Raw genomic sequence first — 14,899 nt, 5'->3', positions numbered from 1 at the left:
GGGAGTGAACTGATTTAATTCCTGACATTATGAATGCAACAACAACAATTTACACTTGTATAGCACCTTTATGTAAAGAGAATGTTACAAAGTGTTCTGCAAAGTCTGAGTGGGACCATGACCTGGAAAGAGGAAACCAAGTGGCTGAAAGTAAAAATAGAGTTTTTTAGATGGGTTTTGAATGCCGAGAGGGAGGGGGCAAGGCAATGGGATTTATATCATTCAAATTTGACTTTCCTTCTTCCACAGATATTTCCTGCAGAGCTTGGAAACAAAAATCTGCTTCTGTAAGTTCTCAATAATTGGGACTGGTGTTTCTAATGCAATGCTGCACTCTTCAGATAAAATATCAAATAAATCCTTTATAAATATCAGTGAGGATTATAATTCTTAGTCACTAACATTTTATGGTATGATAACATTTTATTGAGTTTTGAAACAATACATTCAATATAAAAGGTCTACGCTTAAATCAATTGCACCCCAGCAATGAAATTATACAATGAGAAATGAGCACCCAATGTTCAACAGTGCCTTGCGACTACAAAAGAATTGGTCAGTAAAGGTGCAACTACATGTTTAAAGGTACAACATACTTCCTAAAGGTTTAAAAAAAAGTTGAAGAAACTCCTTGCCACAACCAAAGACCAGAGGTACAAGGTTTGATCCCCCCTCTGTCCCTCCCATCACTTTGCCCCGTCAACCCAAGCTACCTGGCATGAAGGGCACTATATAAATGCAAGTTGTTGACCAGTGCTGAATTTATCTGACAAAGCTTGGGTTGTTAGGGCAGTGGGGTGGAGATTCTTGATGGGTTGGGTGGGGGGGGGGATTAGGCAGGGTTCCTGCTCCCAATTTCAATCTGTTGTTCCCTCCAGCCCCCCCCACCCCCCCCTACACACACACCACCCCATTGTCCATATTTATTTCAGAGGCCTGAAATTTCATCAGCCTGCATCATCATTTTGCCTCCATTTTTGATGGTGGTGATTTCTTCAATTCAGTGTTAATTTGCAAGTTATTTTTCCTGAAAACTTCGAAGTTAACAATGAATGTTTGAATTTAGCACAATTCTGTGTGACATTAAGGTAATATATTAAGAAAAAAGTCTTAACATAACATATAGGAGCAGGAGTAGGTCATTCGGCCCTTCGAGCCTGCCCCGCCAATTTCAGAAATATTGATTTTAGAAAAGTGGAATTTCAGGTTTCAGTGGAGATTTATCTTGAATGCTCTTCCACAAGTAGACTGTCAACTTGCACTCACCATTTGTATATAATATAAAGTTGTATTGTACCCCAACAAACTAATTCCTTCAAGAGAGAAGGGATTATAGGGAGATTATCAGAGGGAAAATTAAGTGTTATTACATTCAATTTGCAATGATTACTAAATAAAACTACTCATTTCCAAGAAGAAAGTTCTTGAAAACGGATGTGAAGCAATCCTACATTTGTGTTTCTCATTGTGTGAGCTCTAAATACTGTAGTTAACTTCAGTAATTGACAAAGTGTGTCATGGGTTTGAGTGTCCCAAAAATAAATCATATAAACTGGCAAATTTGAGGATGCTACATTTGCAAATTCTAGACTTGAAAGGCAATTGCTCAGAAATTTTGTTCAGAAGGGCCAAAGTTCCCATTCAGCCTTATCTGTACACATACCATCTTAGGTTGTTGCTGTTTTGTTGCTTTGTAAAAAACCTCTCTAAAATTGACAAAGTTGCTCAAATCAATGATTTAAAACAAATCTAAATGAACAACAGAATGATATAAAAGCACAGATATTTGCAGAAATTAAACAAAGGTGAAAGAAATGTCAATGGGGGTAGGACATTGCACAATTTCCCATATGAAAAGTTTGTTGATTCTGACAAACCTTTAAGGAGAAAACACCGAACAGAGGCATAGCTACTTTCTTGCAGAGGAGAACAAGGGAAGTTCCTCTGAGAATTGTATATCTTCTTGAGGCAGTAATGCTAGATGTGGGAGTGATTGATGCATGTACACCCTTTCAACCGGAAATGGTCTTTGCTTTGGGGGAATCTAAAGTGAAGATAAATCAATGAGCTAGTTCTTTAATATATAAAAATAAATGTAAGTTTGTGTTGCTTCATAGCTGTGTAAAAATACTCCTAAAAAAATCTAATTTGACTACATTTTGCATAAGCCTCTCCAAAACAGTAGTTTTCTTTGTGAATACTCTTGATTTCAGCATACAAAAAAAGGCCCAATGCCAAGATAAAATGCGAAAAAATTGCTGCCCATTGTGAACAGTGCCTGGCAAGCTTCTTATTGCTTGTTCAGTTAAGACTACTCTACCTGTTAGCGATTTGGCTTGCTGGGTTAACGGGAGCCAAGCAGTTAGAATCCCTGCCCCCATGAACTGATCTGCCTGTCCAAGCTCTGCCAACTAATCAGGCTAACCCCTCTACATCAACAGCCCTTAAAGCACTTTGAACCCACCTGGCTCAGGAACCAGACTAGTGTGCAATGCAAGTCTTTGCAGAGGTTGAAAACTAGTAACATTTTTGAATAGGGTAAAAAGTCATTAAAAGAAATACAGATTTACTCCTAGGAAAATTCTGATGGCCACACCTAAAATTCTGCTTTATCTTTCTCGTTCACATGCTGATTGACATGCCTTGCATTTCTGATGCCAAATAGTTATTGGTCCTGAACAAAATGCCTGAATATTGAAGAGACCAAATTGCTTTTGGTATTTCTACACTGACTCCAATAATGTTGTCAGAGAAAACATAATTTTATAGATTCCAAATCTAATTAATCCTGACAATTAACAGTGAAGTGCAATGAGAAATCAATAGCAATGAATAACTACAGTAATCTAATAATTGTGATAAATTAGTGTAAAATACCCATTGAAAATTGTTGGCTTTACTTAGCATCCGTTATTGTAACATCTTTGTCCGTATATTCCTCAGGTACAAATACCTGTATACTGTTTTCAGTTGAGACTAATGTGGAGTATAAACACCGGCAAGCACTGGTTGGGTTGAGTGGCCTGTTTCTATGCTGTGCATTCTTTGGAAATGCACCATTTAAAAATGAATCCGTAATACTTTTTAATGATCTGCTTCCACTTTGTACAGTTCTCCCATAGTTTAGTGTATTTTTATGTGATGAAATTGGATCAATGGAGGTACCACTCTCAGTGTGATCCCAGTTGCTGATATATGATGACAGTCTTGGTGAAGGATTAATGAGTATCCCAAGCTTACTGCAAATTTATTGAGAAATAACTTTGTGAATCACTGTGAAATTCAAAAGTCAGTCATTAGTTCAAGTCATTAATATTTCCTTATCAATATGGCAAAGTATTAATACCCTTTTATAAATGTCATTAGCACATCTATAATAAATAATAATCCTTGCATTTGATACAGCACTTATCTTGCTGTTTAGACAGTAAGCGCTTAACAGGATCAACACCTGTACTGTTAGTGGCACAGATATGGGTTAAAAGAAGAGTAATTACTCAAAGTACTAAAATATGGTATAGAATAGGGGATCAAAGAGTTAAATAAAAGGTTTTATTTCAGATGGAGATCTCAATGTCTATTTCTCAAGATGTTAAAAGTACAGATCAGGTAGTGCACAAACTCCACTATTATAAGGTGAGTTATTTTGGGTCCAGACAACTGACATCAACACATTTAATTGGTTTAGGATATAAAACATGTTAAACACGTCAACCTGAAATGACAGTTGTTTTACATTATCATGTTACTGTATTAGTTTCGATGAACTTCTATAAAGCCAAGCACAGTATTGCTCAGCAGTATCGACATTACAAATCCCTCTACAGTTTCCAATCAATAACACTTAAACTGTGCTTTAACCATTAGTATCAGGTCTGTTGTTGTGAAATCGCCATAGGAATTATATACAAACAATAAATGACAGAGCTTTCAATATTTTACAAAATATTTTCCGACACCATGTGGAGTCATAGATTAACTAAAGCTTTATTACTCAGGGTCAATGTTGTGCTTTGCGACAGATTTTTACAAGAAATGTAAAAACCTTTAAAGCTAATACATTTTAAATGTTCCTCTCATGTTAGATTAATATCTATGTCAACATAGCCTCTTTCTGTTGTCTATACGGGAATATTTGTTTAGAAAAATCTTCCTGTGCATGTTTTTTTACTCCTTATAATTCAAATAATTTTAAAAATATAAAAAAATTGGATTGAATGAATTTACAAAATGTAACGAGGAGAGGCTTTATTGTTATAGTTTTAACGGTTATTGGTGTACATTAACTTCATGGAGATGGTCATATACAAAATTATGTGCAGCTACTAAATTTATAACATCATTATAATGAAACAGAACACTGATTCAAAACAGAAAATATATATATTTCAGTAAGAAATGGTCACTTCATAGTACGGCTATCAAAATGTTTGAACAAAGTTGTGATATACGTGGTTTTCTTATCGGAGGTTATGAGATACTGAGTGGAAAGCAAATCAGTTGGGAATCCTTTTGTTCCACTGCTTCTAATTCTTTAAAATTTATTATTCCCGCAACGTGCAGAATCCATCTGAAGTCCGTTTTGTTGTGTGAAACAATAACCACAAATCCAGGTCATCTGGGGATGTACACACGAATCAAGCTGTGGCGCGTGTTAACTATATATATACACATATATATATATTCCTTTTTTTTCCTCCTTTTTTTAAAAAAAATGCAACAACACGACAGTTGAAGGTCTTGACACGAAGCAAAACAGTCTTAGTATCCCGTGCAAAACACAAGAGACATGATCCTCGCGTTATTGTTGTTGTGTGTATGTGTGTGTGGTGTGTATGTGTGTGTGTGATGTATGTGTGTGTGTGGTGTATGTGTGTGGTGTGTATGTGTGTGGTGTGTATATGTGTGTGGTGTGTATGTGTATGTGTGTGGTGTATATATATGTGTGTGTGTGTGCCCTCCGGGTCGGGGTTTTTGCAGATTTCTGGTCAGTTCTGAAACCGATCACATGCCGTGTTTTTTCCTGATGACCGACATGGACAGCAGCTTCTCCTTGTTCCTCAGCTCCTCGCGCAGCTTCGCCTCGCCGACGTTCAGCTGCCGGATGGTGCCCTTCATCTCCTTGATCTTCACCTCCATCAGGGCGATAATGTCCTTCTGCTCGTTCAGCTTCCGCAGCAGCTCCTCGGAGGTGGTGGTGGAGGACAGCGAGTACGAGTGGTCGAAGCCCTGCGCTTTGGGCTGCTCGGCCCGGCCCGACTGCACCCCTCCCCCGCCCCCTCCTCCTCCTCCTCCGCCGCCGCCGCCGCCCGCCGCCGCTGTACCGGGGGAGGAGACGGACACCTCGACCGCTCCGGACAGGTCGACGGCGGGGCTGGCGGCGGTGTCGGCCGCCGGCAGCTTCTTGCGGGACCTCCTGATCTTCCTCTCGTTGACCCCCCTGAGCGGGAAGATGGTGGGCACGTTGATGGAGTAGGTCTTCCTGCCGCCCTGGAAGTGGCCGCTGCAGACGCGGTGGCCGGTGGTGGGCTTGAAGGTGCTGAAGCAGCCGCTCACTCCGGCTCGGGAGATGTTCTGCAGCCACACTTTGCGCTGCTCCTCGTCCTTGGGGAAGGTGTAGAAGCGCAGGTCGCGGTCCCGGTACGAGTTGTTGTAGCAGCCGGGCACGCAGCAGGTGAAGCCCGGCATTGTTTCGGGCGGGGCGAGGCCCCCCTCCCTCCCCGGCCGCACGCTTACTTCCCGCTCTCTCGGCCCTTCCCGTCGCCCCGCCCCCCCCCCCGACCGTTCCCTCGGTCCCTCCCCGGTGTCTTTTTCGAACAGAAATCCTGCCCCGGGTCCCCCCCCCCCCCGGCCCCCCGCCGCCGCCGCCGAACACCGAAGTGGAAGCGCAAAGGAGCCCCGAGGCCGCGCGGCGGAACTACATGGCCCACAATGCGGCGCGGCCCGACCGGCCACTTCCGCCGTCCGCCGAGCGAAGGCACTGAGTCGAATGCGGCCAATGTTTCTGTTGGCCTGTGTTTGTGGAGGCGCTTGTTTGTGTGTTTGTATGTGTGTGTTTGTGTGTGTATGTGTTTGTTTGTGTGTGTGTGTATGTGTTGGTTTGTGTATGTGTGTTTGTGTGTATGTGTTTGTGTGTGTGTGTTTGTTTGTGTGTGTATGTGTGTGTTTGTTTGTGTGTGTATGTGTTTGTTTGTGTGTGTGTATGTGTTGGTTTGTGTATGTGTGTTTGTGTGTATGTGTTTGTGTGTGTTTGTGTGTGTGTGTGTTTGTTTGTGTGTTTGTATGTGTGTGTTTGTGTGTGTATGTGTTTGTTTGTGTGTGTGTGTATGTGTTGGTTTGTGTATGTGTGTTTGTGTGTATGTGTTTGTGTGTGTGTGTGTTTGTTTGTGTGTGTATGTGTGTGTTTGTATGTGTTGGTTTGTGTATGTGTGTTTGTGTGTATGTGTTTGTGTGTGTTTGTGTGTGTGTGTGTGTTTGTTTGTGTGTGTTTGTTTGTGTGTGTATGTGTGTGTTTGTTTGTGTGTGTATGTGTGTGTATGTGTGTGTTTGTGTGTGTGTGTGTATGTGTTGGTTTGTGTGTGTGTGTGTTTGTGTGTGTATGTGTTGGTTTGTGTGTGTGTTTGTTTGTGTGTGTGTGTTTGTTTGTGTGTGTGTTTGTTTGTGTGTGTATGTGTGTGTTTGTTTGTGTGTGTTTGTGTGTGTATGTGTGTGTGTATGTAAAACACACAGCTTTGGGCGGTTGCCTAATTCTATAACTTTTCTTTTAAACCCGCAAAATGTTTTTTATTCCCCCCCCCTCCCCCCCCCCCTCTCCCCTCCACCCCTTTTTTTGCGTTTCGAGGACTTTTTGTTTCTTGCACAGTTTCAAAAAAAAAGTGCACAGGTTTTGGTTTTGGGGCCCTCCCCCCAAATATATATATATACACACACCGGTCAGTTCCCTTTGCAGTGATGTATATCTAACGTGATGAGGCGCCACGTCAAACGCATTGATTATTTACGATCGTTATTGACACGGAATACAGCACCACCACCACCCCCTCCCCCCACCCCTCCCCCTCACACACACACCCACACGTCACTCACTTTCTGCCCCACACGCGGAGGCGGGCTTTCTCGGAAGGGGGGGGGCGCCGACTACATTTCCCAGGGGGCCTTTGCGAGGACTTCCGGCGACGCTCTCGTCTCGCGAGATCGGTTTGAATTTGGCGGCGCGAGCGCGGCCTTGACGCGAGGCGCGCGGCTCCCGGTTCCTCGTTCGCGGTGTGTGGGGGTTTTTTTCGGTGGAGGGGAGGGGGCGGGGAGTGTTCGAGGCACAGCTTGACCCGTGGTAGGTCAGTAAGTAAGTAAGTCAGTACGATAGCCGCTGACCCTCTTCTCTCTGCGCCACACCGGCAGCTCTCCTCTTAACAACAACCAACGACAAACCGCCCCCCGACGTATCTAACGGCAACACCCCAACCCCACCCCCCCCCCACCCCAACCGTCCCTCAGAGCAGCTCTCCCCCCCCCTCACCCCCAACCGTCCCTCAGAGCAGCTCTCCCCCCCCCCCCCCCCCCCCCCAACCGTCCCTCAGAGCAGCTCTCCCCCCCCCCCAACCGTCCTCAGAGCAGCTATCCCCCCCCCCCCCTCACCCCCAACCGTCCCTCAGAGCAGCTCCCCCCCCCCCCCACCCCAACCGTCCCTCAGAGCAGCTCTCCCCCCCCTCACCCCCAACCGTCCCTCAGAGCAGCTCTCCCCCCCCCCCCCCCCACCCCCAACCGTCCCTCAGAGCAGCTCTCCCCCCCCTCACCCCAACCGTCCCTCAGAGCAGCTCCCCCCCCCCCCCCCACCCCAACCGTCCCTCAGAGCAGCTCTCCCCCCCCCCCCCACCCCAACCGTCCCTCAGAGCAGCTCTCCCCCCCCCAACCGTCCCTCAGAGCAGCTCCCCCCCCCCCCACCCCAACCGTCCCTCAGAGCAGCTCTCCCCCCCCCCCCCCCCCACCCCAACCGTCCCTCAGAGCAGCTCTCCCCCCCCCCCCCCTCACCCCAACCGTCCCTCAGAGCAGCTCTCCCCCCCCCCCCCCTCACCCCCAACCGTCCCTCAGAGCAGCTCTCCCCCCCCCCCCCCCCCCCACACAGTGATGAGCCTAAACAAACAAACAAACCTCGACAACTGACCGAAATGATACTGTTTACTGAGTGGGTATCTCTCGAGGCACAAAAAAGGTAACGGTAAACTGATCCCCTTTCTGACTTGAGTGGGGTGGGGGGAATAATTAATTCCCCGACTGCTTCTCGAGTGTGTGGGTGATGATGTTGTTGGTTAATATCTGAGTTTATCTGCTCACAATCTGCCACAAAAAAACCCTCCCTTGATGCGTCGCAGCTATCAAGCCACCGGCCCCTCTCCAACCTCCCCTTCCTGGCCAAGGTCCCTCGAAAGAGTTGTCGCCTCCCAACTGCGCACTTTCCTCTCCACCCATTCATTATTCGAACCCCTCCAGTCGGGTTTCCGTGCTGCCCATAGCACAGAAACTGCCCTGGTCAAGGTCACCGATGACATCCTGACCATCTGTGACCAGGGCTCCTTCTGCCTCCTCGACCTATCGGCAGCATTCGATACGGTCGGCCACGCTATCCTCCTCCACCGCTTGTCCTCCCTCCTCAACCTTCAAGGCCCTGTCCTTGAGTGGTTTAGGTCGTACCTCTCCCACCGTCTTCACTTTGTTTCCACAAACGGTTTTTCCTCCACCCCCCGCACTGTCTCGTGCGGTGTCCCTCAGGGCTCTGTCCTCAGTCCCCTCCTCTTCAGCCTCTATATGCTCCTCCCTCGGTGACATCATCCGCAGACATGGGGTTAACTTCCACATGTATGCGGATGACACCCATCACTCCCACCCTCGCTCGCATCCACTGGCTCTCCATCCATTTGTGGAGTCCTGTAGCTCAGTGGTTAGAGCACTCGCTTTGCAAGCGAGAGACCTGAGTTCAATCCCAGGCAGGTCAGGGCGAAACCTTGGGCAAGTTTCCTTACCCCACACAGAGCCTAATAATAATCCCTCCAAAAACCCAAAACAATAACAAATTGGTCATTTTCTATCTACGACTGTTTGTGGGACATTGCTGTGCGCAATTGGCTGCCGCGTTCGCCCACAAATATACAGTCGATTCACTTCACAGTGTGTTCTGTGAAGCGCTTTGGGACGTCCTCCCGACGTGAAAAGCGCTATATCAAATGCAAGGATTATTATTATTATTATCCCCGAGAGGATCGAATTCAAGATCCTCATCCTCACCTACAAGGCCATTCACGGCCTCGCTCCCTCCTACCTCTCCGACCTACTATTCCCCTACCTACCTGCCCGTACCCTCCGTTCCTCTGGCTCCAGTCTGCTCCACATCCCCCGCCCCAACCGCCCTACCATCGGTGGCCGGGCCTTCAGCCTCTCAGCCCCGAGGCTCTGGAACTCCATCCCCCAGTGCCTTCGCCGCTTCCTCCCTTTCCTCCTTCAAGGCCGGTCTCAAGACCTTTCTCTTTGACCGTGCCTTCAGCTCCCCTCTCGACTCTCTACCCCCTCCTCGTTCCCTCCCTTCCCTCCCCCTGACCATTCCCCCCTGCTTGGGTCCCGACCCAACTGTCCAGCGTCTTGGGACGTCCTCCCGACATGAAAGGCGCTCTATAAATGGAATCTTGTTGTTGTTGTTGTTCTGATCTAGAAACGACAACGCTGCTCTGTGAGAGTCAACATACAATCTTGTACATTTGCAACCTGTCGAGAAAAATTGCTCTTTCAAAATTAATTGGGAAATATAAAGGATTTTGGCAACGTGCAGAAGGTGGAGAATTGCAGACTCGTACTTCTCTGTACTGCCTAAAGGTCATTAACATTGAATGTTATAAATATTGCTAACTGATGCTCATTTCCCCACAGCTTTTCTAACCAGAAAGATGGATTCTCCAACAGAAGACACAACAATGCGAACTCTACTTAAACGGGTAATTGCTGAAGGAAATTCGCAAAGTGCAGTGAATCCTTCCACTTCCAGGTTAGCAATGTTATTTTTGTTGTGTTCCGACTTTGGTTTTCGCCTTCTTTAGATCCCCATGCATTAATTATTATTCCTACAGCAGTGTCTGTTACGTTGAAGGTTGTCAGAATGAGTAAGCGTGTCAGTTATGCAAGTAGGTGAAATTGACCTCTACTGAAAACATGGGATCTAGAAACATGGAAGCAGTAAACATGCAAAATACTGCAAATGCTGGAAATCTGAAATAAAAACATAAGTTGCTGGCAACACTCAGCAGGTCAGGCAGCATCTATGGAGAGAGGAAAGTGAGTTAACATTTTAGTTCGATTTGAGGTCCAACGCCTTGAGACATCCTCCTGACGTGAAAGGCACTATACAAATGTAATTTGTTGTGGTTGATGACCTTTCATCAGAACTGCAATGCATTATGTAGCACTCCTGTTAACCTGAAGTGATGGAAATGACATGTGGCTTTTTGCCAAACGTTTTTGAATGAATGTAGGCCATGTACCTTTAAACATTATATAAAAGAACATAAGCAATGCTAGACAATAAAAGCCCACCAAAATATACAGTCAATTCATTTTACAGCATATTCTGTGAAGCGCATTGAGACGTCTAGTAGACGTGAAAAGCGCTATATCAAATGCAAGGATTATTGTTATAAAAGACCAAGATCCATCTAGTTTGCCTTCCACCTTCCTGGCGGACACATGCTCATATGTCTCAAACTACACCTATGTACAATATCCCGTAACATTGTTTTCTGCATTTCCAGCCTTTATTCCCGTTTTTTCAGCGAGGTGGAAACTTTTGTCAGTACAATAGTTTAGAAATGTAATCCCTGATAGTAATCATTTCCAATCCCTGACCCATCCCAAGTGCATTACATTTCAGTTTAAGCATAAATCACATTGCTGAACACATTACCCCATTATTCTGTAAAGTGCTTTGAGACGTCTAGAAGACGTGAAAAAGCACTACATCAAATGCAAGGATTAGTATTATGTCTGTTTCTTCACTTCTTGGTCGTCTGACCAGCTATGTGAAATATACAACTTGACTGTTGGTATCTCAGCTTCTGTGGGCCATTTGTGCAAGCATATTTTTCTCATTAATTTGTTTGGTTGGAGTCGATTGTTAATCCGCTCAATTAGAGAAGAAACATTTTTTTCTCAATAGCACAGTAACCTTCACTCCTAAATTCAAAACCTGATGTAACAGTGGTACAAGTTTATCTGCATTTTTATGTTCTAACCTCCTCTTTATCAAAATTTAGTTTTAAGCAAAATACTGTAATAATGACTGGGACTTGTGTGTGTGGGTGGGTGAAGAGGAAGAGATGAGAAGATTGTTTTTACTCCTTATGTTGAACTTTACTAAGAAATTGTTCTTTTCTTGCTGATGAATGTATAGATCTAATTGTTTAATTTATTTAAACAGTAAAAGAAGAATTAGCATCAAAAAGAAAATTAATAACCCTGTGCAACAGCTTCCAAATTCAGTTCTTCGCAGCAAATTACGAGCAAAAGTCAGACGTTCTCTAGCAAACTCAAGTATGGTATGTAACCACTTCTCTACTAGTTTACTTCCGTCAGCCTGGCATGAATTTTTATTTTGACTATCTGATGTGAACTAAAGAGTTTGCGCTTTCAATTATTGGGAAAGTATTTTACGTATATTTTATAAGATTTTTTTCTTGGATTAACTCATGGCATGGTGCCTTGGCTGTCCGACAAATTACTTTATTTGTGCTTATGTTTTCCTTGTACGTTGTACATTAGAATCAAGATACACCTGCACATAGGGTGGTATATCAATGGGTTTTATCTTTGTTGTCTCTAGTACACTTTTAATGGTGGGAATAAAATGCTGAACACTCACGCAGCAACAGTTCATCTACTTGTATTCTCAGTCAGGAGAGGAGTGAAAAAAAATATTAAGTAGAGCTGAAACAAAGGAGACTCCCGACAAGGAGAATAGAGTTTAAATTTTAATCATCAATTGTTTGTGGGAACAATGCGAATTGGATAGTAATCGTTTCTCTTGTTGTTCAAGTAAGCTTCCTAGTGCTTTGATCACAATGTGACATCAGTCTTTGAAAACATTTTAATGTTTTAAGAGTTGACTCACGTACAGAGGATATATGTATTGTGGTCATTCATATCCTTTACAGTTATGTAAATGGTGATATATATAACTATGTTCAGCAACTTAAGCATCTCAGATAGTTTTTCTCTTATTAATATTTCAATCTTAGTGCACCATGAAATTTTAGTATGGCAGCGCGGATCGTTTTATTGGAGTCCTGTAGCATATTGGTTGGAGCACTCGCCTTCGCTAGTGAGAGGACCTGGGTTAGATTCCCAGACAGGGCAAAAGTTAGGCAAGTTTTCTTACAGTTTACAGTGTACAGTATATACAGTGTACACAGTATATTCTGTGAAGCGCTTTGAAACGTCTCGGAAGATGTGATAAGGCGCTACATCAAATGCAAGAATTATTATATTAAATTATTATTTTTGCATTTAGATATTTCCTTTATACAGACTTTTACTAATATAGTGTTTTACAAATTTTGGAATCTGATTACAATAATAAGGGGAATGTAATTTTCCAAGAACGCAATAAAATTTTGGAAAACACAATTGCAGGATCTACTTTGTTTGATTCCATAATATTGTCTATTTAATGAGTTTCGTCTCTCTCTCTTGGACACAGAAGCCTTCAACCAGCGGGGAGTCTGCAGCACGCAAGATGCCTATTTCAAATTATTTCCTTCAAGAAGGTCTAGAAGACTTCACACCAAGAGGACTATTGAAAAATTTCATACAAACCGGTAGGTGATATTAAGAGTATTTAAAATGTTATAATAATGTTAAATGTATAGCAGAAATTGTGAAAAAGTTACTGTTGCTGTAAAGATCAATTTAATGTTTTAATAAATGTATATAGTGCAATATTTTAATTAATACTTACTGGAACTATTGTTGAGCTTTACTTGTGGCATTACTCCTAATTTCAATACTATTGTTACCTGTCCTTATGGTAGAGTTGTATTTGAAAGGCTTATAGTAATAATAATCCTTGCATTTGATATAGTGCCTTATAACATCTTTGAGATGTCTTAAACAACAACAACAAGATTCCATTTATAGAGCGCCTTTCACGTCAGGAGGACGTCCCAAGGCGCTGAAGTGTTTCACAGAATATACTGTAAAGTGAATTGACTGTATTTTTGTGAGCGAATAATGAGGATAATTTGAAGCAGAAAATAATTTCCTGATGCATTTAATCTGTTTTATGTTAGTGTTCACATATAGTACACAATAAAGCTTTGAAGCAAACCAGTATTTCAGGTTTGTCATGTAGTAAAGCTACAGATATTGTTGTGAGAGTGGGGTCCTGTAGCTCAGTGGTTAGAGCACTTGCCTCGCAAGCGAGAGACCTGGGTTTGATTCCCAGCAGGGCGAAATGTTGGGCAAGTTTCCTAACTCCACTTGCCTCTCTTTAACTCGCTGCTGCATTTTGCCCACAAAATATACAGTCAATTGACTTTACAGTATATTCTGTGAAGCCCTTTGAGACGTCTCGAAGATGTTATAGTGCACTATATCAAATGCAAGGATTATTATTATAAAGGAGCAAGTACTTAAAAAAGGCTGAAAATATCTAATGGCCACAACCGATGCAAAATGTTGGTTAACTGATATGTTTTGGAACTGATACACTTTTAAGATGCTATAATAAATAAATTCTTGCCTTTGATATAGTGCCTTTCATGTTTCAAAGTTCTTCACATGATTTATTGTAAATTTTAATGACTGCATTTTGTAGATAATTGTGGCAGCCAATTTGCACACAACAGTGTCCCACAAATGGCTATAAAGTGAATGATTGTTTTTAACTGGGAAATTGTTGGCCAGAATACTATGATAAACTCCAAACTTTTCTTGAATAGTGCCATGAGATCTTTAACCTCCACCTGACAGGCAGACAAGACCTCAGTTAACTTTTCATCCAAAGGAAGGCACCTCCAAGCAATGCAACAACAATAACAAAATTACATTTGTATAGCGCCTTTCATGTTGAGAGGACATCCCAAGGCGCTGGACAGAAAGAATTTCAGAATCGAGCTGGGGGTCAGGGAGGGTGGCGGGCGGGTGGGAAGCAGGGAGATTGAAAGCACGGTTGAAGATGAGGGTTTTGAGATGGGTCTTGAAGGAGGCAAGGGAGGGGGCGAGGCGAAGGGACTGCGATGTGGAGTTCCAGAGGGTGGGGGCAGAGTGGCAGAAGGCCCGCTTGCTGATAGTGGGACGAGCGAGGCAGGGGATGCGAAGCATGCTGAGCGGAGGGAGCAAGCAGGATCGTAAGGGGTTAAGAAGGTTGCAGAGATAAGGGGGAGCAAGACCATGGAAGGTTTTGAAGGTGAGGACCATGATCTTGAACTGTATCCTCTGTGTGATGGGAAGCCAGTGGAGTCGTGTGAGGATGGGGGTGATAGGGTCATGGAGCCTGGTACGGGAGAGGCTGCTGGATGATCTGCAGCCTGTGGAAGGAGGAGTTGGGGAGGCCGTCAAGCAAGTTTGCATAGTCAAGCCTTGATGTAATGAAAGTGTGTATGACGGTTTTGGCAGCTTATGGAGAGAGACGGTGGCGGAGCCAGGTGATGTTGCAATGATGATGCAGCATTATATTGGACTCTCAGAACTTTGCAGTCAGTCTAGGCTTAAAAGTAGATCTGTGATTGAAAAGGGGGTAAATTCAGAACAAATCTACGCAAACACTATTTCAGTGAGCAAATAGTGAACCTGTGGAACAGGATCCCCGGGGAGACGGTTAAAGCAGGAAACGATGATTCTTTCAAACACAGATTAGATAGTTTTC

General features: G+C 43.8%; 1 protein-coding gene across 6 annotated transcripts in view; it reads left to right on the top strand.

The window, feature by feature from the left end:
• Positions 1-14,899, top strand: part of cenpt (centromere protein T) — a 31,068-nt gene that overhangs the window by 2,789 nt on the left and 13,380 nt on the right. The window contains exons 3-6 of one of the 6 annotated variants that reach the window (XM_042340251.1): positions 250-287; positions 9,916-10,030; positions 11,456-11,573; positions 12,734-12,851. In XM_042340251.1, the coding sequence (XP_042196185.1) occupies positions 250-287; positions 9,916-10,030; positions 11,456-11,573; positions 12,734-12,851 (389 nt within the window). Of the gene's footprint in view, positions 1-249; positions 288-7,251; positions 7,347-8,147; positions 8,210-9,915; positions 10,031-11,455; positions 11,574-12,733; positions 12,852-14,899 lie in introns of those variants that run through there. The other 5 variants (XM_042340253.1, XM_042340252.1, XM_042340254.1 and 2 more) reach the window with 5 other exon arrangements.

This window comes from Callorhinchus milii, unplaced genomic scaffold (genome assembly GCF_018977255.1).
Source record: "Callorhinchus milii isolate IMCB2004 unplaced genomic scaffold, IMCB_Cmil_1.0 Scaffold14, whole genome shotgun sequence".
In the NCBI taxonomy this organism is placed as follows: Eukaryota; Metazoa; Chordata; class Chondrichthyes; order Chimaeriformes; family Callorhinchidae; genus Callorhinchus; species Callorhinchus milii.
This window is presented reverse-complemented; position numbering and strand designations above follow the sequence as displayed.